The sequence below is a fragment of the Ochlerotatus camptorhynchus genome, unplaced genomic scaffold (genome assembly GCF_037179485.1).
Source record: "Ochlerotatus camptorhynchus isolate MF236.1 unplaced genomic scaffold, CSIRO-AGI_Acam_v1.1 ptg000185l, whole genome shotgun sequence".
Lineage (NCBI taxonomy): Eukaryota > Metazoa > Arthropoda > Insecta > Diptera > Culicidae > Ochlerotatus > Ochlerotatus camptorhynchus.
Window position 1 is genome coordinate 2261054 of NW_027040675.1, and position 27537 is coordinate 2288590.

Here is a 27537-nt window from a genome sequence, read left to right on the forward strand (position 1 = left end):
ATTCTTTCACTATAATCCTCTTTTGCGTTATTCCTTGTTTCTCACTATCAAATGATCAATCGATCTGACGCAACCTTTTCCGATTTGTATGAAACTTTGCATAATTGTTTGTTTTAGTCAATCATTCACATTTCAGCTAAGATTCAGCCGATTTAATTCCGTTCAAAGTTCGAAAATGCGTATTCGATGTTTTTTAACAAATAAAAACTCTAAAACGTCACTTCCAATCAAAATGACAATGACTTTACAGACTAAAGATGCACGGTAAATTATTTTGAGTAATTTTGCGTAAAAATAAAAAAAAAAGGATTTAAACTAAAATAACAAAATATTCCCAAATGATTATTTCTTAGTTAAAATCTTAAAATTTTCGAATAGAACATTGGTTTTCTGACCAAATTTTAACAAAAAAAAATTGTATAAAAAAGTTCAAAAGGATTTTCAAAAATTATTGTTTTATGAACTTTGATAATTTTCTTGTAACCAACTAGACAATTTTACAGAAGATAGCATTTCATTAGCTTATGAATGTAAATATTACAAAAATATTGAAAAGAGTATTTTTTGTTAGTAAAATTTTAAATACTTTTGATGGTTTTATTTTGGTCCAAAATTTCTAATTTTTTTTCCGTGTAGGAAGTGACAATTTCGAGGTACGATTTTCTAATTTTTCGAAATTACGTATTGGACATTTTCCAATAAAAATGTTAGCACGAAAACGGCTCACCTAGTCGAAATGACGTCTAAGACAAAATTATAGCAAATTGAATTGCCTTTTCTGAAAAAAGATACACACTGAAAATAAAAAATCGCAAATTGTCAATAATTGAATAAGTATATTTTTAAGATTTTTAAACTTGTGTTTATTTGAAAGTATATAAAAAATGCTAACTTTTATGAAATGTACACAATGGACACATAAATTTAACATTGACCAATATCGTAGAACTTCAACTATAAGTACAGATTATGAACTGGTTTTCGACAAATAATTTTCATTTTTCTTATGCAGAAAACATTTTGTTTTGTCCAGGAAATCGCACTAATTTGACTACATATATATATTTCATTTTTCCCCCTCAGTTTTGTTTTTAGCGCTAATCTATGTGTCATTATTTATTTTCAATGGCAATCCTCTTTTCAACTCTTTTTATTTATCTCATCTTCCATTTTTCACGCTAATCCTCATTCTCAATTTCTCTTTGTCTCGCTAATTGATTATCTCACTCTCTATTTATCACGCAAATTTTCATTCTCATTATCGATTTGTTATGTTAATTTTATTTCTCACTATCTCTTCTGGAAGAAGTTCAGAAGACTTCTGGAACTAGCTCAAAAGACTTCTGGAAGAAGTTCAGAAGACATCTGGGAGAAGTTCAGAAGACTTCTGGAAGAAGTTCAGAATACTTCTAGAATAAGTTCAGAAGACTTCTAAAAGAAGTTATAAAGACCTCTAGAAGAAGCTCAGTAGACTTCTCTAAAGGATTCCAGAATACTTCTAGAAAAGGTTCAGAAGACTTCTGGCAGAAGTTCAGAATACTTCTAGAAAAGTTTAGAAGACTTATTTGAGGAATTTCAGACGCTTGTCTTCTTTAGATGAAGCTCAGAAGACTTCTGGCAGAAGTTCAGAATACTTCAGAAAGAAGTTCAGAAGACTTCTAGAAGGAGTTCAGAAGACTTTAGGAAGAAGCTCAGAAGACTTCTGGAAGATGTTCAGAATACTTCAGAAAGAAGTTCAGAAGACTTCTAGAAGAAATTCAGAAGACTTCTAGAAGAAGTTCAGAAGACTTCTGCAAGAAGTTCAGAAGACTTCTCTAAAGGATTCCAGAATACTTCTAGAAAAGGTTTAGAAGACTTCTGGAAGAAGTTCAGAATACTTCAGAAAGAAGTTCAGAAGACTTCTAGAAGGAGTTCAGAAGACTTTTGGATGAAGCTCAGAAGACTTCTGGCAGAAGTTCAGAATACTTTAAAAAGAAGTTCAGAAGACATCTAGAAGACGTTCAGAAGACGTCTAGAAGACGTACAGAAGAGTTCTAGAAGAAGTTCAGAAGACTTCTGGCAGAAGCTCAGAAGACTTCTGGAAGAAGTTCAGAAGACTTCTAGAAGGAGTTCAGAAGACTTTTGGATGAAGCTCAGAAGACTTCTGGCAGAAGTTCAGAATACTTCAGAAAGAAGTTCAGAAGACATCTAGAAGACGTTCAGAAGACGTACAGAAGAGTTCTAGAAGAAGTTCAGAAGACTTCTGGCAGAAGCTCAGAAGACTTCTGGAAGAACATCAGAATACTTCTAGAAGAAGTTCAGAATACTTCTAGAAGAAGTTCAGAAGACTTCTCTAAAGGATTCCAGAATACTTCTAGAAAAGGTTCAGAAGACTTCTGGAAGAAGTTCAGAATACTTCTAGAAGAAGTGTAGAAGACTTATTTGAGGAATTTCAGACGTTTCATTTTTTCACGCAAATCTTCATTCTAAATTTCTCTTTGTCTCGCTAATTGATTTTCTCACTTTCTATTTTTCACGCAAATTGTTATTCTCATTATCGTTTTGTTATGTTAATTTTATTTCTCACTATCTCTTGTGGAAGAAGATCAGAAGACTTCTGGAACAAGCTAAAAAGACTTCTGAAAGATGTTAAGAAGGCAGATGGCAGAAGTTCAGAAAACTTCTGCAAGAAGTTCAGAAGACTTCTGGCAGAAGCTCAGGAGATTTCTGGAAGAAGTTCAAAACATTTCTAGAAGAAGTTCAGAAGACTTCTAAAAGAAGTTATGAAGACCTCTATAAGAAGTTCAGTAGACTTCTCTAAAGGATTCCAGAATACTTCTAGAAAAAGTTCAGAAGACATCTGGAAGAAGTTAAGAATACTTCTAGAAGAAATTTAGAAGACTTATTTGAGGAATTTCAGACGCTTGTCTTCTTTGGATGAAGCTCAGAAGACTTCTGGCAGAAGTTCAGAATACTTCAGAAAGAAGTTCAGAAGACTTCTAGAAGACGGTCAGAAGACTTCTAGAAGTAGCTCAGAAAACTTCTGGAAGAAGTTCAGAATACTTCTAGAAGAAGTTCAGAAGACTTTTAAAAGAAGTTATGAAGACCTCTAGAAGAAGTTCAGTACACTAGTAGAGGAGTAAAGGATTCCAGAATACTTCTAGAAAAAGTTCAGAAGACTTCTGGAAGAAGTTCAGAATACTTCTAGAAGAAGTTTAGAAGACTTCTTTGAGGAATTTCAAGAAGTTCAGAAAACTTCTAAAAGAAGTTATGAAAACCTCTAGAAGAAGTTCAGTAGACTTCTCTAAAGGATTCCAGAATACTTCTAGAAAAGTTCAGAAGACTTCTGAAAGAGGTTCAGAATACTTCCAGAAGAAGATTAGAAGACTTATTTGAAGAATTTTAGACACTTGTCTTCTTTGGATGAGGCTTAGATGACTTCTGGCAGAAGTTCAGAATACTTCAGAAAGAAGTTCAGAAGACTTCTAGAAGAAGTTCAGAAGACTTCTGGCAGAAGCTCATAAGACTTCTGGAAGAAGTTCAGAAGACTTCTTAAAGAAGTTCATAAGACTTCTTAAAGAAGTTATGAAGACCTCTAGAAGAAGTTCAGTAGACTTCTGGAAGAAGTTCAGAATACTTCTAGAAGAAGTATAGAAGACTTATTTGAGGAATTTCAGACGCTTGTCCTATTTGGATGAAGCTCAGAAGACTTCTGGCAGAAGTTCAGAATACTTCAGAAAGAAGTTCAGAAAACTTCTAGAATAAGTTATGAAGACCTTTAGAAGAAGTTTACAAGACTTTTGAAGATGTTCAGTAGACTTCTCTGGAAGATTCCCGAAGACCTCTAGCAGAAGTTCAGTGGACTTCTCTAAAGGATTCGAAAATACTTCTAGAAAAAGTTTAGAAGACTTCTGGAAGAGGTTCAGAGTACTTCCAGAAGAAGATTAGAAGACTTATTTGAAGAATTTTAGACACTTGTCTTCTTTGGATGAGGCTTAGATGACTTCTGGCAGAAGTTCAGAATACTTCAGAAAGAAGTTCAGAAGACTTCTAGAAGAAGTTCAGAAGACTTCTGGAAGAAGTTCAGAAGACTTCTGGCAGAAGCTCATAAGACTTCTGGCAGAAGCTCATAAGACTTCTGGAAGAAGATCAGAGTACTTCTAGAAAAAGTTCAGAAGACTTCTGGAAGAAGTTCAGAATACTTCTAGAAGAAGTATAGAAGACTTATTTGAGGAATTTCAGACGCTTGTCCTATTTGGATGAAGCTCAGAACACTTCTGGAAGAAATTCAGAATACTTCAAAAAGAAGTTCAGAAGACTTCTGGAAGAAGTTCAGAATACTTCTAGAAGAAGTTCAGAAGACTTCTAAAATAAGTTATGAAGACCTCTAGAAGTTCAGTAGACTTCTCTAAAGGATTCCAGTATACTTCTAGAAAAAGTTCAGAAGACTTCTGGAAGAAATTCAGAATGCTTCTAGAAAAAGTTTAGAAGACTTATTTGAGGAATTTCAGACGCTTGTCTTCTTTGGATGAAGCTCAGAAGACTTCTGGCAGAAGTTCAGAATACTTCAGAAAGAAGTTCAGAAAACTTCTAGAATAAGTTATGAAGACCTTTAGAAGAAGTTTACAAGACTTTTGAAGATGTTCAGTAGACTTCTCTTGAAGATTCTCCAAGACCTTCAGTGGACTTCTCTAAAGGATTCCAGAATACTTATAGAAAAAGTTCAGAAATGCTAATCCTCTTTCCCACTCTAATCCTATATCTCACTAAATCGTGCTAATCTTGTAAAGGAGTTGTAAAGAAAACTTCAATGAAAATTCATTAATGACTCTGATGAAAATAGTATCGGGATTGTGAGGTTATGACAAATGCATTTTAAGGAGAATTCCACTGAACTCAAAAAGAAAAATAAGTTTAAATGGAAATAAAGTCAAAGGGATATTGCGGAAGATTCATAAAAAAATTTAAATTCCAAAAAATGGCTGTGAATTCGAAAGAATTTTTTAAAAATGCTCCAAGGGGTTTTTGAAGAAAATTTCGAGAGTTTTGACTAGAGTTAAAAGAAAAGAAAAATTAGACATTTTTCAAATGAATCGAAATCTGAAAAGGATTCCAATCAATTAGACGGGATATCAAAGAAATTCCAAAGAAAATTCAAAGGAAACCTGAAGTTTCTGGAGAGTTGTCTGGTAAATTTCCATGATAATTCAGAGCGGAATTCCAAGTTAATTCTGGAATTCATATCACAAGAATTGTGAATAAAATTGCATGGTTACTTTAATTTAGGATTGTAAGGCCCAAGCACTTTACATCCGAAATTGAAGTAGGACGACAAATAAATTTCAAATATTTCTGAGTTATTAAATACTTACACAATAGGATGAAAATTATGCAGAGCAAGTAATTTTTTTGGTGTAGACTCGCTCTGTTTTATTGGTTTATTATGAAATTCTAACATAAAAATGTGTTCGTATTGTAAGGTTTATTTATTATTCCTAGTTCTTTCATCGAATACCTGGGTTTTCCCCTCGCAAAATGAAAGGTACAAGAGAGGGAACAATTTCAAGACTGACAGTCGTTTATTAAAAAAATAAGACAGGTTATCTTTCATTACCCATGCAGCGCCGAACATTCTGGAATCAATGGTACAAACCTGTAAGATTAAAAGAAAATAAATGAGATTAGATTGAGATACAGAATTTCTTACGTAATTCTACAAATCTTGTCATACAAAAATGAAAACACACTCACACAAAACTTTCTGATGCATCAAAACGATAAATATCGATGAACACTGTTCACAGTGTGCACAGAACACCTGTTCCATTTCCATTTGGGCAGTTACATCTCGAAAAAAATCCGAAACTAAACCCAAAACTGCGACACAGCAACATCCCAAATTCCTTCCCCATCACTTCCAGTTAATCAACCGTATAATTTAACTTTCAACCAAGTCTAGCCGGACCACCTACAACCTGTGCAGAGCCATGATTGCACAGTTAGAATTTCGCTTTGAACGAATATTCAAACGAATGCCATCAATCACAGCTCTTATCGACTCTCCATCACGATTAGTTCGGCTCCATCTGGGATTTTTTCTACGCCAGATTCTTCGCAAAACTTCGACCTTTTCCCTGCATCAAATTTGGCAAGGGAATAGAAAAACACCAACACGACCCCACCGACCGACACCGTTCTACCATCCTGCGGTGCGTGCCCGGAATAATGGCCTCCCACATTCGAACCAAATTCAATCACAAATCTCCCCCATCCAAGCCCAAAACCCATTTTCACAAAAACCTTTATCAGCCCAAGACGGCAAAAAAATGGATTTTCCGGAACACGGAGTCAATGCGGCCAAATTTCTATCATCCTTCTCCTAGGTGAAGAAAGGGGTGTGGTAATAAATCGTCAGTCATAACTCTTGTTCCGGATTCATTGCACCGACGAACGCGCGACCCGCATATGAAAGGTAGGCAGAGGTGGTGATGACATGGGACCTTGAACCCTCGCTCGCTCACCCATTTTGGAATACGTAGCTGGAGCTGCTTTTATTTTTCGGGAAGTGTCACAGCACAGGTTGATCGGGGTGACACTTTTCAAGGACAGTGACGCTTTTTCGAGGCGAAAAAAAATGCCAACAACTAAGGTACTATGTAAAACCACGTTGTATGGAAACGGTAGAACTATTCAGACCTATCGCTGGTAGAATCGGTAATAGCGGAGAAGTTAGGAGGGTCAGGCGACATCCACCCACGCTCTGCCTGCAATGGACAAGTGATATTGAACGTTTGGAAGGCGCTGCTGCACAGCTGCTCGAGCCAGAAGAGTTCAAAGCGGCGCGTTGTGAGCAAGCATTAACCAACAGTTTCCATTTTAATCCTTGGACCATCCGGAAGTCAGCCTCCCTTAGCTCAGTCGGTAAAGGCGCAGCTACAAAGCAAGACAATGTTGAAACATATCTGGACTTCTAAGACGTTTTAAGAACTTTGTGGAAGTTCAGAAAGCTTCAGATATGTTTAAATATCTCCAGGAAGGACCAGTGAACATTGGAACACTTTCGAGAACATCAGAGAAGTTCCATGAACATGAGATACAATTTGGGAACTTTATGGATGTTTTAACAACAACAAAAAGTTCATAAAACTTCAAAGAAGTTTCGATATCTTAAGGACAGTTACGTGAACAGCGAGGCAGTTCTGAGAGCTTCAGGAAAATCCCATGACCATTATAAACATTAGGAAAGTTTGGGAGTTGGGAGTTTTGAGTGTTTTAAAAACAATCCAACAACTTTGAAGATCCGAAAACGGCTGAAAAGTTCCAAGCTCCAATAACTTCAGTGTAGATCCATAGATTTCAGAAAAAAGGCTAGAGTTTCTGTGAAGATTACAGACCTTCAAGGCAGTTCCATTGAGTTTAGGAAAATTGCAGGAATTTTACAGAAGTTTCCAAAACTTCAGAGAAGCTTAAAAATCTTTAGACAAGTTACGTGAACTTCTGGGTAATTATGAGAACTTCAGTACAGTTCCGTGAACAGTTGAAAGTTAGTGGAAACTTCTGGGAAATATCTGAGCGAGAACTTCGGGAAGTTCCAAGAACTGCAGAAAAGAGTAGAGAACTGCAAACCAGTCCGAGTAATTTCACGAAAAACTAAGGAACTTCAATGAAGATCCGAAAAATGAAAGGAAGTTCCGAGAACTTTTGGGAAGTTTCTAATCTAATATAATCTAATCTAACACCAACACAGCCAGTTCTTGAAAGCATCCTATTTGATACATGTTTCACATCAAAGATGCATCAAACATACCAAAACGGCCATGCCTACTGTGTAGCATTTAAGGGGCAAGATGATTCAGAAAACATCGAACTATTTTAATCGAAGATTTAAACTCGATACTTCAGAATCCAATAAATGGATTAAACGTGGAAATCTCGTTCCATTTTTGGTAATTATATGATTGGTAGGTCGTTGGAAGCATTAAAGCTAGAAAGATTAAGTGATTCTCCATTTGCTTCTGACGGTTAGGACATGAGCAGTAACTCTTGTCCTAGACTTTAATGGCTTATGGCTATAGCGCCATTACTCGCTTTCTAAAAACAAAAGAAAATTAACAGGAAAAAGAGACGCACAAATCGAAAAGGATTAAATATACTCTATGAACATAAAGAATGTTTTTGATTTGAAATATATAATTCATAAGGGGGGTGATCACTACCCGAGTCTTGTCACTTTTAATAAGGCATAAAGAGTAACAAGGACTAAAATGTGTTCCTTTGATTACTGAAAAATTATGTTCCCCTAGTTTGAAGTTGTCAGCACTAGGGTTAGGTGGTAGATCATATACCACTAACGCTAAAACTTTTGAGAAGTTTCTTGAACAAACTGCGGGAACATAAGGAAAGTTCCCAGAACATCTGGAAAACTTTCAATCTCTTCTAGGAAGCTTCTGGAATTTCAAGGCGGATTCATTAGCTTCGGGAAAACTGCAGCATCTTTTAAAAAGTTCTGAGATTTTCAGGGATATTTGGAGAACTTCCACGAAGTCAAAAAGACTTCATAGATGTCAAGAGATCTTTAAAGAAGCTCCAAGAAGCTCAGGGAAGCTAGGTTTAGAGATCTTAAGGGAAGTTCACATAGCTACAAGAATATTCCGAGAATTTTAGGAAAGTCCACACTGTTGGGAAGTTTAATAATCTGCAAGGGCAAGTTTCGAAAAAATCAGGGCAGTTCCAAGAAATTCAGGAAAATGTCGATAATATTTAAGAAGCTCCGGGAATTTGAAGGAAGTGCACGCACTTAGAAATTCTTACAGAGTTCGGTAATTTTACCGAACTTTCAACAGTTGAACATTCGGTAACACTTGGACCCTCATTTCAGAAGGTGTTTCACTAAATTATAATTTCAAAACACTGTCAGCGTTGTTTAAATTATCGAGTCTTGCCATTTGTGGTGTAGTTTGTTTTGAAGCCTTAAAACTAATTAATTGAAATGCATGATTTTTACCGAACAGTTCAGCTGCTGAAAGTTTGGTAAAAATTACCGAACTCGGTAATTATTTCAAAGTGTGCAGTTTAAAGATTTTCCGGTCATTTTCATTTACTTCGGAGCTTCGGAAAAGCACTTCAGGAGAATTTGCGAAAACTTCATCAAAACTCCGAGGGCAACAGAGAATATTAGAGAACCTCAAGGCAGTTCAATTAACATCAATGGAATTACAGGACAAGCAAAGTTTTGGGAGTTTTGGGAAGATTATTTCACAGATTTCTGTGATTTTTTACCGAAATCTCAACAGCTGAACGTTCGGTACACAGTTAGTGATTTTTCATAGTTTTCCTGTAATTTTGCACTAATATTCTGGGAAAAATTACAGGAAATCTGTGTAAAATCACATCAGGAAAATGCTGGAACATTTGAAGGTGAAGGTCCGATAACTTCAAGGCAGTTTCGAGTACTCCAGGAAAATTGTGGGAATCTTAATGAAGATCAGAGAACTTTAAGGCAGTTCCATTAATGTCAGGAAAAAAATCGATAAAAGCTTTTAAGATGTTTAAGATCTTTAGGGCAGTTCAAAGAAGTTCAGTGAAGTTTAGATAAGAACTTCAGAACACGTTCATTAGCTTCAGGAAAATCTCCTTCTCCCTCTCCCCATCCATACAATTGTCACCCACTAGCCTCGAGAAGACCGCGAGTATTCGGTTCAATTCCTTTAACTTTAGATTTAAGACGCAAATTATAACTTGGCTCTGTAAAGTTTATTCGATTGAGCCTGTAAAAATAAAGTAAATCAAATAAAGTTTCAACGAATCATGGCAAATTGTGAAAATTTAACGAAAATAGAAGTTTCATAAATATCAAAAAAAATTCCGGAACTTTTAGGAAGTTCCGAGAACTTCTTGACAATTTAAACCAACAAGTAATTCAAGATCAGCCTTATGCAATTTTCAAGCTATTAATTGTTTGTTAGGAAGATGAGGGAAGTTTAGAGATTCTATAGGATGTTCCGTGAGAGGTGTTCAATAGAGCTGCACCGAATGGAGCTATTTGGCCTGGTATTTGAATTGTCCATAAATATTGCTGATTTTCGGCCATTTTCTTACAAATGAGTGGCCGAAAAACGATTGAGTGAAATTTTGTTAGCTCAAAGCCTGATATTCGGCCAAAGTATTCGACCGATTACTATGACGGACGAATAATCGGTACTTTGGAACGCTGATGATGAGCTTATTGCGACGGCACCAATCCACAAACAAATCTAGCAGGGCTTGAAGACGATGACAATCCTCAATCGAGTGAACTATGACGTATAGCTTAAGATCATCTGCATAAACGAGCTTGCAATTAACTCCCAACAAAGCTGCTACATCGTTGAAGAATAACGTAAACAAAAGTGGACCCAGGTTACTTCCCTGAAGTACTCCAGAGGTGCTGGTAAACGTAGAAGATACACAAGATCCTAGTCGTCCAGTCAAGTAGGAATGTAACCACGACCTATGTTTCTCAGACGCTCCTAGTCGGGAAAGCTTGCATAACAAAAACCTCTGGTCGATTTTGTAGAATGCGACTTTCAGATCAGTATATATGACGTCGACTTGTGCCTTATCCTTCTTCTTCTTCTTCTTCTTCGCATTTCAAGCTTATTGCATATCGCATATTAGCTTATTGCGTGCTCTCAACTTAGTGTTCTAGATGCACTTCCACAGTTATTAATTGAGAGCTTTCGATGCCTGTACCATTTTTGCATTAGTATAATTGTGTTGCAAGTCCAATCATACTTCTATGCCCAGGGATGTCGAGAAATTTTCCAACCCGTAAAATTCCTAGACGGGCCGGGAATTGAACCCAGCCACCTCCAGCATGGTCTTGCTTTGTAGCTGCGCCTTTACCGACTGAGCTAAGGGAGGCCTTATCCTCCATGCATGTATTGGTGAAATCCAAAAGGTTAGTAGCTACCGATCTACCGGGAACAAATCCATGTTGGTCAGTTGAAATGTAGTTCTTCGAGCGATTCAGGACAAATTCGCTCAAGATGATCTCAAACAGTTTGGACAAATACAAGAAAGCATCGAAAATGTCATGAAAGGCTAGACTCTAGTTTTGATAAACTGAAAAAAAAAACAATCGAAATCTTCAGTGGAAATCTTTTTCAGGAAGTTCAGCGAACTTCAGAGAATGCGTAAAGAGCAAATCGAAACATTGAACGTCTCGTGAAAGTGGAAATTAATGAAGGCCTAAGTGCTTTATCGTAGCTTTTAGTAGTGGCTTGCTTATTGAGTCGAAAAACGTAATCCCAGGTCCTTTCGCATTAAAGAGATTTATGGTCAAATCACTTGTTTATCGTGTATTTTGCGAAAACTGTCGTCGTTGGTGCCGGGTTTGAATGGTTAGTAAAATCGAGTAAAGGTATGATGTGATATGAGGGGCTCGATGGCCTTAGTGCGATCGTTTTTGCTTACTGAGCAGAACATCATGAACATCTCAGGCCCTTCCACATTCGAGATTCGTCCATCGCTTTATTTGTTAATATGACTACATGGTAATAACAACAACTCGATGATTAAAAAGGACCTCGTGGCATACGTTTTTGCTTACTGAGCAGAAGATCGTGGGTTCAATCCCACGGACATCAATTCAGCTTATCGTTTAGCAAAACAAACCTTGCTGCAAACCCAACCCTCTTACCCAATATCCCAGTGATTCCTCGTGGAAGTACAGAGGATTTCTCGACTTCCATCAAAGTGAGTGTCGCGTCAACACATTCCTACACCCAAACTTTTCTTGACCTGCGTTCGGGCGCAACCGGCGCTGGTATTGCCTAGTTTGAGATCACCAGTTTTTACACATTGAGGATGATTGCTAGTCCCAAGCATCGTCTATTGGTTCTCTGTGTAATTACAACTGATCTGGCAATAATAGAGTAGCAACCGTGGGCGGTCAATCATGCTAAAGTTTAGCGACCTTCAGAGAAAGTTTAGATATCTGCAGAAAAATTCCAGAAATCTTACAACAGTTAAGAGAACTTCATGGAAGTACAGTACCGAAAACATCAGGAGAATTGCAAGACTTGTTTTGAGAACATCAGGGTAGATCAAAGAACATTAGCTTTACAATCAAAACTACTAAAATATGTCTTGTCAATGTGTTAAAGTTTCGAATACTAAATAAAAATTTTCAAAGTGTCCGAATAAAAAAAAAATACTTATTTTGAGTTCACAATCTTAAAAACATACCGAAGCTAGGCATTACGAATACTTCGGTTAGTTTTGGAACTTGGAAACTTCTCATGTTCCAGAACCTTGAAAATTTATTCATGTTCGGAATATTTTAATACAAAACTCCCAGAGTCTTCAAGATTTTTCTTAATCCAGGATCTTAAATTCATCCAAGCATGAAATCTCAAAATTGATTAAATTATTAAATTTTCCCCAATCCTGGATCATGATTCGTTCTTTTTTTTTTAGTCCGGGATCTCGAAAAACAAATCTATGTTGGAATCATTCTGATACCATATTAACTGTTTACATGATTTCTTCAGGATTTTCTGAAGAGTTTCCTTAGAATCATCTCAGATTTATTGCGCTACAGATAATGTGCTTTTGAAAATCACCTGCAGAACGCTCTTTGAAGTCAATTTGAAATTGTGCCATTTTGGCCTTAAAATATCTTTCTTCAATATAGGCGGGTTGCGAGTTGATGGAGCTTCTCATAACGGGTCGCAAGGAATGAATTTTTTTTGAACCACTGAGCTATACTAACCGTACTAATGTGCTCACGCATTGTATTTCATGTAAGCCTTCATTACCATACACAAAATGACGTATCTGCTTTTGTAATCAAAGATTCAAACGTCAATTTGTCGAAACTATTAGCTCGCCTACGTAAATTAACGCCACCATCAGAAAGGGTACCGTTTCCCCAACAAGCTGGCGGTGCTGGATTGCGTAAGTGTGCTAAGAGTTTCGGCCAATTCCAGTTTAAATCATTATTTACAAAAGCAGATACGTCATTTTGAAAAATCATGCATGTTATCATGCATTTTTCCAGCAACGAATATCGCAGAGAGGTTAGTAACCTTTCCGGAAGCTCCATGGTGGTGAATTTTCGACATATAAGGTCGTTTGTTTCGCACCATCAGAATAACTTCAGCGCCGGTCGTTGTTGGCAGTTGGCAGTGAACCAGTGTGAATGACACGGTGCCCCCGACAAAAGGGCGAAAGACGTCACACGATGAACTCGGCAGTTAGTGATGAAAAAGATGATTGATGGAGCGAATTTAATCGAATTTTTACCGCTGGCATCAAGATCTTGTTAACACGAAGGCCCCTACACCATGATGACAGAGACCTTGCGTGGCATCTTCCACAATGGAAATTATTTCAAATAAGAATTGCTCTCCGAAACAACATTTTGCAGCAAGCAACAAATCTCGAATCACCCCGTTTCGCCACTGCACACTCTGACATCATCGACGCCCTGCCATTCGCCAATCAAACGATTGAAAATCATCAATTCAAATTCGATTCAGTTTGAAAGTGAATAAAACAAAACAAAAAAGACGCCACCCTGTGGGATCGTACCTCGTTGAATGTGACACGGCACTTCGTCCCGCGATGACGGGGGTGGGTCGATTTGTTATGTCATCCAGTACCACACCACCGGTAGAGGAGACCAATTTAGTTGCTCTAAGCTTTACTCCGAACTGCCGCCGGTGTCGGTCCTACCTACAGTACTGTATCCATAGCAGGTCGTGTGCGGCGGATTGACGGTTGCAAAATTGACGGTGTGACTCAGAATTGGATTGAATGTTCCTGCTTTTGATGCATGACACGGACGATTGCGCTTTGGATTGCTTTAAACAAGTTCAATTGTATATAGGAAAAAAAATAGAAGAGTAGCTTCAATCCTGGGATGTAGCGCCAAGACCAAAACCGAGCGTAATTCTTAACTGCAATCTTTAAACCTGCCTCCGATGCAACCAAGCTTCATTTTCCAGGGCAAAACCAAAGTTCCAGACCAACGCTGAATCATTCCTAGCCCGGGATTTTTAATTCCATGAAAGGATTCTCAATTTTTTATCTAATTCTGAAATCCTTGATGTTCCTTCTAGAAGCATCTTGATATTTTTTCAACTCTTATATTTCGAAAAAAAAAATGTTTTCATGATACACCTAAAAACGTGATTTAGCTGAAAAAACACGATTAAAGATATTGAACACAAAAACATTTCTAAAAACGTCATTCGGGCTATATTTAGCTTAGCAAAGATTGACCGCACACATCGTTGCTACTGTGTGATTGATCAGAATCAGTGTAATTGCACAATGGAACAACTGGAGGGTCCTTCAATCATCATTGCACAAAAGTTTCAGTGGCTCCATACAGAGAAGAAGGATTGTTCTGATCAGTAAGTAAAAATGGTTGCCATTAGGCCAGCGAGCCCCTCCTGCTGGGTGGCCACTGAATTTAAGAAGTTATAGTAATATGGCATGAAAAGAAATACCGGCATGATTGATTTCGGCAATTGATGTCACTAGAAAAAAGAGGAAGATCATTTCATGTTAAATGTAGAAGCTTGAGAAAAACCTCTTCCCCCCTCTAATGAGAAATAATATAAATTTCTGGAATTTTTAAATTTATAATGTTTCAAGATCTCAACAAATTGTCAAATTTTGTTTCATACTCAAGCTAATTCGCCTTTTTGCAATATAAGGCTGATAATTGGCCCACATAGGGTATGCTAAGCTTGATATTAGCCGCATATTAGCCTTATACTGCAAAAAGGCAAGTTAGCGGACTTGTTGGTTACTGGGGTAATTTTGATGATTATTTGGAGTTTAAAAATATGAAATATTTAATAGTTTTAAAATTCTGAATTTTATCTAAGTTACATGTAAATTAAACGAGTAAATTTTAATGAAAACTCATAGGAATTTCTGAACTCCTGTGAACTTCAGAGGCAAATTCCTAATTTCATGAAGATTGTGGGAGAAAACGAATCCGGAGCATAAGTCCTTGGAATTTGACGGAGAATACTTAGGGGGTGAAGTAGAGCTAAAAGGAAGATTACAAATAAATAAGAGCATAACTCCAGGAGAGCTTCAAAGGAATTCAGAAAATAATTTCAGGAGTGTTTGCAAACAAATTGTGAGGAGAAATCTAAGGAATTGAATTTCTAAGGAGAAATGCAAATGAATTCGTAAGAGACTTTCAATGTGAGTAGAATTCCAGGGAAAGGAGTGAGATTCAAACGGAAATTTGAAATTAATTCTAATACAATTTGTTGAATCATTTCAAAGGGTTTGTTACTGAGGAAAATGAAAATCTCAAGGTAATTCCGAGGAAAAAGCAAAGAACATTTAATATGAAGGATAGTTCCAACGAAATTTTGCGGAATGTTTCAATGGAATAACGAGAAATATTCTGGTGATATTTTTTTTAAATAATACAGAGGTGCTTTCCTAGTGAATTTCTAGAATAATTGCATAAGAGTTTCGGGAGAATACAAAGCGAATGCTCAGGAGAACTCCAAGGGAATTGACTATTCTGAGGTCTTCAGAACTAATTGAAAGTTCCCAAAATTTCCCTGAAGTTAACGAAACTGCCTTGAAGTGCTTTTGTAGTTTGTGAAACTAGCCTGATGCTCACAATACTTCTCATACAAATTTTAAATTTCCCTGAGCGTTTTCGGACTTCCTAAAGTACCTCAACTTTCCCAACGAGTTTTAACAAATCGCGGAAGTTCTCTATTCTTTCCTGAGTTCTCGAAACTTCTCTAAAAAACTTAATTTTTCTTGAAGATTGTTGTACTGCCCTGAATTTAATTGAACTGTCCTAAACATGTTTAAGCTTCCGTGAACTTCTGAACTTATGTGAAAATCTCAATAATTTTATCTACATCTCTGAAGTTCTGTGAAAATCTGGGAAATTCATAAAAAAATCCCTTATTTTCTGAAACTAATCTAGCTGAACTCTCCATGAAATTCCTTCTATTTTTAAACTTAAACCGCATTTTTCTAATGTTCATGAAACTTTCTGAAGTTCTCGGGTCTTCCCTTAAGCTCCATAGACTTTTATGAAGTTCTGGAAATGTTGCTGCAGATCTCTGCACTTCTGTGAAGATTACGAAGTTTTTCTGAAATTTCTGAAACTTCTTTAAGCTCCCGCATTTTTTTTTGCCATAAAAACGGAACAATTAATTTAGTTCTATGATTTTCACTGGAGTTCTCAAGATTGTGGCTGTCCTAAAAATATTTAAGCTTCCGTGAACTTCTGAACTTATGATGACCTCAATAATTTTCTTTACATCGGTGAAGTTCTCTGATAATCTGCGAACTTCTTAAAATTTCCCGCTAATTTTCTAAAACTAATGTAACTGAACCAACCACCTCCCCCCCCACCCGCCGGTGTCCCTTAAAATCTCTCTTATTTTTGGAGTTGACTACACTTCTTTGAAATACTCCCGCATTTTGCTGATGTTCATGAAAGTTCCTGAAGTTCTCGGATCTTCCCTTAAGTTCCATATACTTCTACGAAGTTCTCAAAGTGTTTCTGAAGATCCCTGCAACTATGTTCACTCATCGAAGTCTTTCTAAATTACGCAATTGTTTTGGAATCAAAACAAAATAGTTAATTTAGTTCTATGATTTTCACTGAAGTTCTCAAGATTTTGCTGAACTTCATGGAACTGCCCTTAAATTAAATTAGATTTATTTATTCAAGATACTTTAAGCTGCGCCCTTAAATTATCAACACTAATTCATAACTTCTTCAATAGTCTAGACTTTCCTGATGTTATTAAAACTGTCCAGAAGATTTCTGAATTTTCTTAAAATTCTCTAGACTGCCCTGCATTCCTCAGTATTTTTCATTAAAACCCGCAATTTTACTGAAATTAATTGATTTGCCTTGAAGTTTTCACAATTTTCCTTTAGTTTTATAATCTACTAGCTGAGTGTGCCCGGCCTTGCTCGGGATTCAATATTAGCTTGAGTTTATGCGCCAATTAAAAAAAAGCATGCTATATTGTACGTAGCCCCCTCCCTCTCTTATCTAAGGGACTACCCCCATATGACCTTCACATGCCAAATTGGTTCCATTTGCTTGATTAGTTCTCGAGTTATGCAGAAATTTCTGTTTCATTTGTATGGGAGCGCCCTTTACAGAGGAGGGAGGGGTCTCGAACTATCATAAGAACCTTTCCCTGCCCCAAAAACCCCTGCATACAAATTTTCACGCCGATCGGTTCAGTAATTTCCGAGTCTATAAGGGTCAGACGACACAGACAGACAGACAGACAGACAGACAGACAGACAGACAGACAGACAGACAGACAGACAGACAGACAGACAGACAGACAGAACAGACAGAACAGACAGAACAGACAGAACAGACAGAACAGACAGAACAGACAGAACAGACAGAACAGACAGAACAGACAGAACAGACAGAACAGACAGAACAGACAGAACAGACAGAACAGACAGAACAGACAGAACAGACAGAACAGACAGAACAGACAGAACAGACAGAACAGACAGAACAGACAGAACAGACAGAACAGACAGAACAGACAGAACAGACAGAACAGACAGAACAGACAGAACAGACAGAACAGACAGAACAGACAGAACAGACAGAACAGACAGAACAGACAGAACAGACAGAACAGACAGAACAGACAGAACAGACAGAACAGACAGAACAGACAGAACAGACAGAACAGACAGAACAGACAGAACAGACAGAACAGACAGAACAGACAGAACAGACAGAACAGACAGAACAGACAGAACAGACAGAACAGACAGAACAGACAGAACAGACAGAACAGACAGAACAGACAGAACAGACAGAACAGACAGAACAGACAGAACAGACAGAACAGACAGAACAGACAGAACAGACAGAACAGACAGAACAGACAGACAGACAGAACAGACAGACAGACAGACAGACAGACAGACAGACAGACAGACAGACAGACAGACAGACAGACAGACAGACAGACAGACAGACAGACAGACAGACAGACAGACAGACAGACAGACAGACAGACAGACAGACAGACAGACAGACAGACAGACAGACAGACAGACAGACAGACAGACAGACAGACAGACAGACAGACAGACAGACAGACAGACAGACAGACAGACAGACAGACAGATAGACAGACAGACTGAAGGCTGAAGCTACGCGAATTGGATTTACCATCAACGCATCGAAAACGAAATACACGAGAGGAAAAGGGTCTAGGGAAGACAACGCTAGTTTCGGATCAATCATCAAATTCTTGGAATAACTCAAAATTCCAAGGTACCCTTTGTAAGTCGCTTCAAATTTCCTTAAGTTAATGGGATAATTATGAAGTTATCTAATTGTTCTAGAAGTACTTGGAACTTGATGATGAAATTATCGAAAAATATTTAATTTCATAGAAGTTCTCTGGAATTTCTTAAAGATATCGTTGATGTTCTCTAATCAACTTAGCTAAATGTTCTTGAAATTCTTATGATATATAATACCCTTAAAATACTCTCACATTTTCCGGAGGTTCATATAATTTTTATTGCGTACCAGAAATTCTCTCGGAGCTTTGCTGAAGTTTTCGGAAATTCCCTGAGTTTCTCGAAACTTCTTTAAGGTTTCTGCAATGTCCTTGAAATTATTTGAACTGATCTTAGATTCTCTGATCTATCTTGATGATCTCGGAACTTCCCTGAAGCTCTCAATTCTATTGAAGATCTCGGTTTTGCTCTGAAATAAATTGAATTTTCGTAAACACTTTTAAACTTCCCTGAAATTCTTTGGACTTCCGTGAAGTTTCTGAAATATTTCTGAAGTTTTCATAAATTCTCTGAAGGTCTCAGTACTTCCCTGAAATGTTTGGAACATCGTAAGGGATCTCGATTTTTTTCAGCTCGTCATGGAACTATCCTGAATGTTTCCAAACTCACGCTCACGGAGCATGAGCATGATTGACCGCCCGCGGATACTACTCTGTTATTGCCAGATCAGCTGTAATTACACAGAGAACCAATAGACGATGCTTCGGACTAGCATTCATCCTCAATGTGAAAAAACTGATGATCTTAAACTAGCCAATGCCAGCGCCAACCACGCTCGAACGAAGGTTAAGAAAGGAATGGGTAGGAATGTGTTGACGTGATACCCGCTAAGAAGGAAGCCTAGAAATCCTCTGCACTTCCACGAGAAATCACTGGGATTTTGAATAAAAGGGTTGTGCTTGCAGCAGGGTTCGTTTTGGTAAACGATAAGCTGAATTGATATCCTAACGATCCTCTAACGCGAAGGAGCTTGGGATTGAACCCACGGTCTTCTGCTCAGTAAGCAAAAACGTTTGCCACTAGACAAACGAGCTCCTTATATTGCAACAGCGATTAACGAGTCTGCAATGTGGAGGGGCCTGAGGTTAAACTCATGATGTTCTACTCAGTAAGCAAAAGTTGTCGCTCTAAGGCCACCGAACCCCTCATATCACATCATTCATACCATCTATGATCGAGTTGTTGTCGTAGCAATTCAAACGTGGTTTCAACAGCGACAACAAGTTCCGAGTTCCCGCACGTTAAAAAGCGACCTTGTACATAACATTACTCAATAAAACATTAAAAAATCTAAGTACACCTAAAGATAGCATAGTGTTTTCTAGACTCACGCTTACAGATCTTCAAACTGATCCAAAAACCTGGACTAAAGTTACGGGAACTGCCCCTCAGATCTCTAGATTTAGCAGCATTTCTGAGGTACTTGGAAGTTCTTAAAAGTTTCAACAATTTACCTCAAGTTCTTTATATTTCTGAAGTTCTTCTTGACATTAGTGAAGTTCTCCGAAATTCTAGGAACTATTTTTAAGTTCCTGCAGTTTTTCGGAAACTAATAGAACCACTTTGAAGTTCTTGAAGTTTACAGTAAGTTTACTTTCAGGTTGTTCACTTCCCTTATGTTCCCACGATTTGATTACGAAGATTCACTGAACTTTTCAGCATTTCCTTTCATTCCTCATATCTTCTTTAAAGCTCCCACAATTGTTGTGAAGTTAATGGGACTTCACAAAAGATCTCTAATCTTGCATAAAGTTAATTACAAACTTCAAGTAAATCATTTAATTTTTTCCCTACTGCCACTTCGTAAATTTTCAATACCATGAACTTGTACATGGAATACGAAACTTCAAGACATTGCATATTAAGAAAGTGTTAAACTTCAACATATAATGAATTTGATTGTAAAGCTCTTTTTTTAAACTGCTTATGACAATCAATGACGTTGGCGATAATTGCTGTTGTTGTTGTTGTTGTTGTTGTTGTTGTTTTACCAAAAACAAAGCATATTTTTAACGCATTTAAAAATAGGTTTCGTATTATAAACCTGTTAAACCTGTTAGAGTGTTCACTCGGCTGTCGACAGAAGCAGACCAGTCTCAATGTGTGTCCGTTTACTCGGCAGCAGCCATTGGGTGGTCCTCCTCATTGTTCTTCATCAACAGTTCTTTCAGTCGATGCGCCGTCACTTAGCAAAGCAACCGTTTCGTGATGAATGTGTGAGTGCTGACCACGTTTTGCGTCCATTGCTACAATGGAAGCGCTTTGACCCTCGTTGGCGAATCGGCCATACAAGTAAACCACTGGAAGCAGCTCCCGTTCTGGTAGAGGAGGCTTATTGGATAGCGGAAGATAAAATGTTTATTGTGTTGTACCTTTTGACTATAGACAAGAATCCTCGGCACTGTAAAGTTAAATCAGTTGAGCCTTATCAAATAAATTAATATTAAAAAAAATATAAACCTGTTAAAGTTCTGGAAAAACCTGGAAAACTCAGGGAATTTTATTTACCCAAATGAGTAGACGAACACGATTAAACGTCAAAAGCTCGACAGAAGCACAACATTCGAACATTCGAACAAAATGTAGGCATGAACTATCAGATCTTACACATTGCAAGAAGAATGACCAGCCTGTAAATAAATTCAAGTTTAAAAGTTGAAAATAGAGACTGATTACAAGAAAAAGTTACTTTACTGACTTGGCCTTAAACAATAAGCCCTTTTTGGATTTTTGAGAATTCCTAATATTTCTTCTACTAATGAATCTAGAAGACCATTCGTCCATACCATTTTGCCAAATGATCTATTTGACCTAAGGGAGTTCGACCAGTAGCCTTCAAAAGTTCCACGCCAAATGACGAATCGATCACACCAGACCTTTTCCAATTTGCATGACACATTGCATAGCACATTTGCGATAAGTGGCGCCGGTGGTGTAGTGGTAAGTGTGATTGGATCTCACCCCAAAAAGCCTGGGTTCAATCCTAGTCTCGGCGCCGCCGGGATTTTTTGAGGCATAAAATCTCTGATCACGCCTAGGGAAGTAAAGCCGTTGGTCCCCGGTCCATGAGCTGATGGGTCGATAGGTAGGATCCAGGTGTGGAAGCTGCCTCCCTGGCGCACTGAAAATAACTACAAAAGTCTTAAGAATCGTTTTCTTCGCGCAGAAATAAAAGTTTAAATTGTTTACCAAAGTTGTTGAGAATTTTTATTAATTAGCAGACAGGTTTGGGCCGAACGGTATCAGATTTTTATGAAATTTCGCCCACAGGTAAAGTTTGTAATAATATGAACGAAAAAAAAAATCGGGATGTTTATTTTTTCCCAGAAAATCTTAGATGAAGTTTTCGGATTTTCTCGAAAATTCATAACTCATGAACCCAGCATCACATCAAGAACTTTAGAAATTATTGCAGCAATCTATAAAAAGTATGATCTGAAAAATGCTTTCCACGAAAATTTTCACGGTGGAGGAAAATCGCAAGGAAAACCAGGAAAAACCATCGTTAGGGTAGTGCACATTTTTCCAATGATGATGTCCCATAATAATAAAAAAAAATCTCCACCTGCTTCATTTCCTTTTCCATTTTGGAAATAATTTTCGTTGCTAAAAAAAACCTCCCAGCATCACAAAACCTTCATTCACACACCCAACCGAGTCACATTTTGTGCAAACGATGCTAATTGACTCCTACCCTCCGCCCATTCCTCTGTCCACTGGTCAGCACCCAGCACTGTTGGGCAAATCTTCCGACCGAGTGCTTGCAAGCATGACGAACAACGACAACTACCCGGAATAGTAGCAGCAGCAGCAGCAGTAGCAGTTGCAGTCGGGATTGACCTGTCATGCAGTTTGTAGAAATCGGAAAGCGCTCTACCAGTTGTGCCACACTGTGAACGATGGAAGAGAACAACTTTCACACTTTTCGTTTGGCAGCTGCAGTTCGTTGCACCCGGGCTTGTCCATTCGAGTGAGTGTGTGTGTGTGTGTTCGATGCGAAAATACGAGAATGACAAACGGTTCGATTGGAAGCTGCGCAGCGTGCCTAGTTAGTTGTGGACCTATCCCAACTCGCCAGGTTCGATGAACGATCGGCGGGGTCGGGATGAGGAGGAGGAGGAGGAGGACGGGAATCGAGGTAAACAAATATTTCCTCCTGATGGTTATCGGCACGGGCATTGATTTATGATCGCAGTTCACCGAGTTTCGATTGATTTATTGAAAATGGGAGGAAATTGGGGAAATGAAGAAAGCTTCCGAAACCGATGATGAATCGAGTAGTTTAGATTGGTGATAGTGATCACTCGAAATGTCAATTTGGTGGAGGTGAGCGTTTTGTGGGTTTTTCTGTTGATGGATAAGCTTTTAAAACGGTGCATAGTTTTTCGCTATAGACAATCATTCTAATCCTTTCTCATTGAAATTACGTCAGAGACGAAGTTGTTGTAACAATATCACTATGCTCAAAAAAGAAGCTCATTCATTTACAGCTATTCCACAGCAAAACGATATAGTGGTTTTCAGAATTTCGTAAAAATTGTTAATTTTGTTCCTTATCGCAAAATATTAGACCCGTATTTTTTTTTTTTTTGTCATTAGGGTGAGTTGTGAAAAAAGGCATTAAAAAAAAAGATTTTTTGGACCAAATAAAAAAAAATACTCGTCTAATATTTTGCGATAAGGAACGAAACTACCAATTTTTACGAAATTCTGAAAACCATTATATCGTTTGGCTATGGAAATGAATAATCGATACATTTTTCAAAACAACTTAATTCACCATTTAAAATTTGCTTAAAATCTTTTTAGAATTCATTTTAAATTCATCACAGAAATTACTTGAAATTCGACTAAGAATTATCATGGGGTTACCTTATGAAAATTCACTTAAAATTCTCTAGTAATTTTTCTCGAAATAATAATACATGGAATTTCCATAAAACACTTGTAATTGTATCTTCAAAATTCTCATAAGGCCCTTGGAACTCAATTAAGAATTCACTTAAAATTATCTTTCAAATTTCTACACCCTTGGAATTCTCAATAGAACTCTCTTGACATTCTTCTCAGAGCTTATAGTGTACCAAGAAATTGCCCGTATATTTTAGAAAATCAACTGTTCAATCACGATTTAAAAGATTTAAAAAGATAGGCTTCTGAATTCCTTGCTGCTGGCTCATCAAATATTTAATTGATAAATCATCAGCATAGTATTGAATACCATTGAACGCATTCTCGAAGACCACCGCAGGAAGATTACGCAGAAGGCTTGGATGGTAAAAAAGTACGAAAGGAAAAAATAAATAGACAAAAGGTCGAATCACTTTTAAATGGAACGAGAAATCATGAGTCGATTGAAAGATCCAAAGGCTTCTCGGTCGGAAAGACACTATGCTGCGTATAGTAAGTAAAGTCCACTTAGACTTCGAGTAAAGTAATATGCTTAGCACTCAGTACCCCAATCTTGAAATTGACTCAATGTTACCATGAGCAGTACCTTGACAGATAAAACTTTTGAACAGTTAAACTGAAAATGCACCAATTTTACTTAATTTTCAAATTTTGAAGATGGCTTCTTCTTTAAAACATGAGCAGTTTTTCGAAAGATAGAAGCTATTTCATTTCGACCTTTTATCCATTTGATTTGTTGTTGTTTTGCTCATTCGATATTTTGTTCATTCAACTTTTCGCCTTTTAAATCTCATTCTACCTTTTGTCCTTATCAACCTATTTTCCATTCGACCTTTCGTACCTTTAAATTTCATTCGACCATTTGTCTCTTTGTTTCATACGACCTTTTGTCCATTTCAACATTAGATCCATGCAACCTTTCATCTCTTTAAATTTCATCACCTTTGTCCATTTCAACGTTTTGTTCCTTTAAATTTCACTCGACCTTTTGTCGATTTCAACATTTTATCCATTCAACCATTCGTTCCTTTAAATTTAGTTCGACCCTTTATCCTTTCGAACTTTCGTTCCTTTAAATTTCATTCGACCTTTCGTCTCTTTAAGTTTAATTCAACCTTTTCTCTCTTTAAATTGTATTCGACCGTTTGTTCCATTGAACCATAGACCCATTCGACCATTCATCCCTTTAAATGTTCGACCTTTCATCTGTTTAAATTTCATTCGACTAGTTGTCCGTTAGACTTTTCGTCCTTCTAAATTTCATTCGATCATTTGTCTATTTAAACCTTTCTTCCCTTTAAATTTCATTCTACCTTTTGCTCCTTTGAATTTCGTTCGACATTTCATCTCTTTAAATTTCATTCAACCTTTTCTACATTTCAATTTAATTAGACCTTCCGTTCATTCCAACCTTTCGTCTCTTTAAATTTCATTCGATCTTTTGGCCCTTTGAAATTCATTCGATCTTTCTTCCCTTTTAATTTCTTTCGATGTTCTGTTCATTTCAGCCTTTCGGCCTTCCAAGTTTCAATCGACCTTTTGTCCCCTCGACTGTTGGTCTCTTTACATGTAATTCGACCTTTTGTCCTTTTGAATTTCATTCGACCCTTTGTCATAGATTCTTTGCTACCCGAGAATCGAGAAACAGCTGATGGCTCTCCCTGGGAATCCAAACATATTTTGAATCAGTGAACAAGTATGCGCATTTGTTAAGCTCTGTTCAACGATGCATGAAAGATTAGATAGTTTGAGCTACTTAATTTTAATATTTTGACTTCAGCCGGAAGATTCTTCAGACTTCTCCCGGAAGTTTCTACTTTCTTCAAGAGTTTCTTCTGGCTTCCACTGGAGATTTCTTTCGACTCCTGGCTTTTCCTGAAAATGTTTTTTTTTTCGGGTGGTTCATCTGACTTCCCTTGATAGATTCTTCCAAATTCTGCCGGAAGTTTTTTTTAGAGGTTCCACCTGCTATTAGGTTAGGTTTCTTCAATTTTCCCTGTAAAATGTCTCCTATTTCAACCGGAAGTTATTTTCGTTTATCCCCGGAAATTTCTAAAACTAAATCATTCTGGATTTTGTCAGAAACTCCGACTTCCTACAATCTAGACCTAGAAGTTTCTTCCGACTGCTTTCGGAAACTTTACAGTCACCGGAAGATTCATCTGATTGTTTTCCTTAACTTCTGCACGAAATTTCTTCCACCCTCCACCCGAAGTTATTTGAATTCCCGGGGAAATCTTTCTGGCATCCACCGGAAAGATTTACTGATTTCGCATGGAAATGGCTTCCTCTGGCAAGTGTCTTTTGAGTTCTCCCGGAAGTTTCATCGAAATAATTCCGGATTTTTTTTTCCAGAGTTCTCTTGATTTTGTTTTATCATATCCTCCGGTCCGGATGTTTTTTCAGGTCTCTTCTGTAAGAGCTTCTACCTTTCGCTGGAAGTTTCTCAGACTTCTTTTATATTTTTCATTTGTCGGGGAACATTCATCCAATTTACCGTGGGATTTCTTCCAGCTTATTTTCCGACTTCTGCTGAAGGTTTCTATCGACTTTTCAGGAAAAAAACATAAAGGCAATATTTCTCGTTGAAATTTGTGGTTAGCATGACTTAGGTACAAACAAAACTTAAAGAAAATCTTCATAATGGATTCACAAGAAGATCAAACTGGATCGTCATTTGATTTAATAATAATCGAGAACTGGAATAAAGGTATTTTCAAAAATTTAGAAGATCCCAGATTGGCACAAAAAAATTTTTTAGAGGCCCTGGAAAATTGAAAAGGCTCCGGAAATTGGAAGAATTTTCAGGTTCCATACAATTTAAAGAATATTGTTTAGAATTCTGTCTAGCATACCTGTGGAATTTTGAGGAGAAATTATATAGAAATGCTGACGATGATTTTTAAGAAGTTCTGGATGAAATTCTAAAGATAATTCAGCGATGAAATTATAAACATTATTGAGATGAATTCCAAGGGATATGTTAAAAGATGAAAGTAAGTTCAACATTCACTGCCTAGGTTATTCTTGGACGAATTCCAATGGAGTTTTATTGTGAGGAGAACTTTATTGTGAGGAGAACTTTATTGTGAGGAGAAGATTCGTAAAGAATTATAACAGAACGGGGTGTCTACTCATTTTGCAAAATAAAATTCCCTGATTTTTCCAAGTTTTTACAGGACTGCTATTTTGGGTAAAACAGTAACTCAAGTGCCACAAGTAAAACGTTATTGTGCATGCGACTGAATGCTGATGCGACGTTTTCTCAGGTAACACTTTAGATTTCCTATTTCGCTAGTGGAGATTTTGACGTCAGAGGTTACAAATCAGACTCACGAACTGAGGTTTAGTGGAGGCACAACTGAGGTCAAAAATAGTTTCAACAGAAGAATTTTTTAATCAAAACTATTAAGAGTTTAAATTGAACCTTTGTTTAACGAATTTAAAGACATATGCCTTAAAATATTAACAAAATCAAGCAATTGTTTCATTGATGTGATGATAGTTCGTTCCATTCTAAATTTTAAACCAAAAGAAATAATTAGAAAATTACATTTATAAAAATACATAGGGGAAATGGATGTAATGTCGGCCTAAATGTCCCTAATTTGAGCCCATACAGAAATTCAGTAATCGACTAAATTTTTAATAGTGACCAAAAATATCCATTAGTACCGTCCAAATGAGGCGTTCACCTAGATAAAATTGATAAATAGCTGATTTTTAGCGATGGGCCCAATCTAAGATCCATAGGCCAACATTAGAGCCATTTCCCCTTATACAGATTAAATTGTACAACGTGTGTGCGTCATTTTCTACCTTTCACCCAGCTAGGAGCGTTGGAAAAAAGAACTGCGAATAATTTAATCAAATCTAAGGCTTTGTTAACAAAAAGGATTTACTAATGTCCACAACAGGTACAGCAGAACACCACATAGCCGCCCTTATTATTTATTATCTATTCAGGGGTAGAAGGAAAAGAAGTCACTGTCTGTCGATGCCCTGTCGTTGTTTAGTTGTTGAATATTGCTGCATTTATAAATGCATTTTATTTTTTGCACTGGAGTAAATTTAATTTTTATTAAATGGATGGATTTCACCAAATGTTGAGCTTGATCCTGTTCTTCTCCAAACATAATGTTATGCTGATCACTCACTTTCACCACTCCTCTTTCTAAATTCTCTACACCTCCTTCACTCATAATACCGATTCCATATACCAAACTTCCACTACCATCATGATCTTTGCTTTTTTAACTTCCCTTCTGAACTCAAGCCATCTTTCATCTTCAAAATTCCTCC

The 27537-nt window shown here is 37.1% G+C and overlaps 1 protein-coding gene across 3 annotated transcripts in view; it reads right to left on the reverse strand.

The window, feature by feature from the left end:
* Positions 1-27537, reverse strand: part of LOC135702189 (ubiquitin-like protein 3) — a 355984-nt gene that overhangs the window by 237587 nt on the left and 90860 nt on the right. Inside the window, exon 1 of one of the 3 annotated variants that reach the window (XM_065223217.1) lies at positions 5594-5623. The exons of the other annotated variants lie outside the window; for them this stretch is intronic. Coding sequence (XP_065079289.1) covers positions 5594-5611 — 18 coding nt within the window. The 5' untranslated portion in view covers positions 5612-5623. Of the gene's footprint in view, positions 1-5593; positions 5624-27537 lie in introns of those variants that run through there. 3 annotated transcript variants of the gene reach the window in all.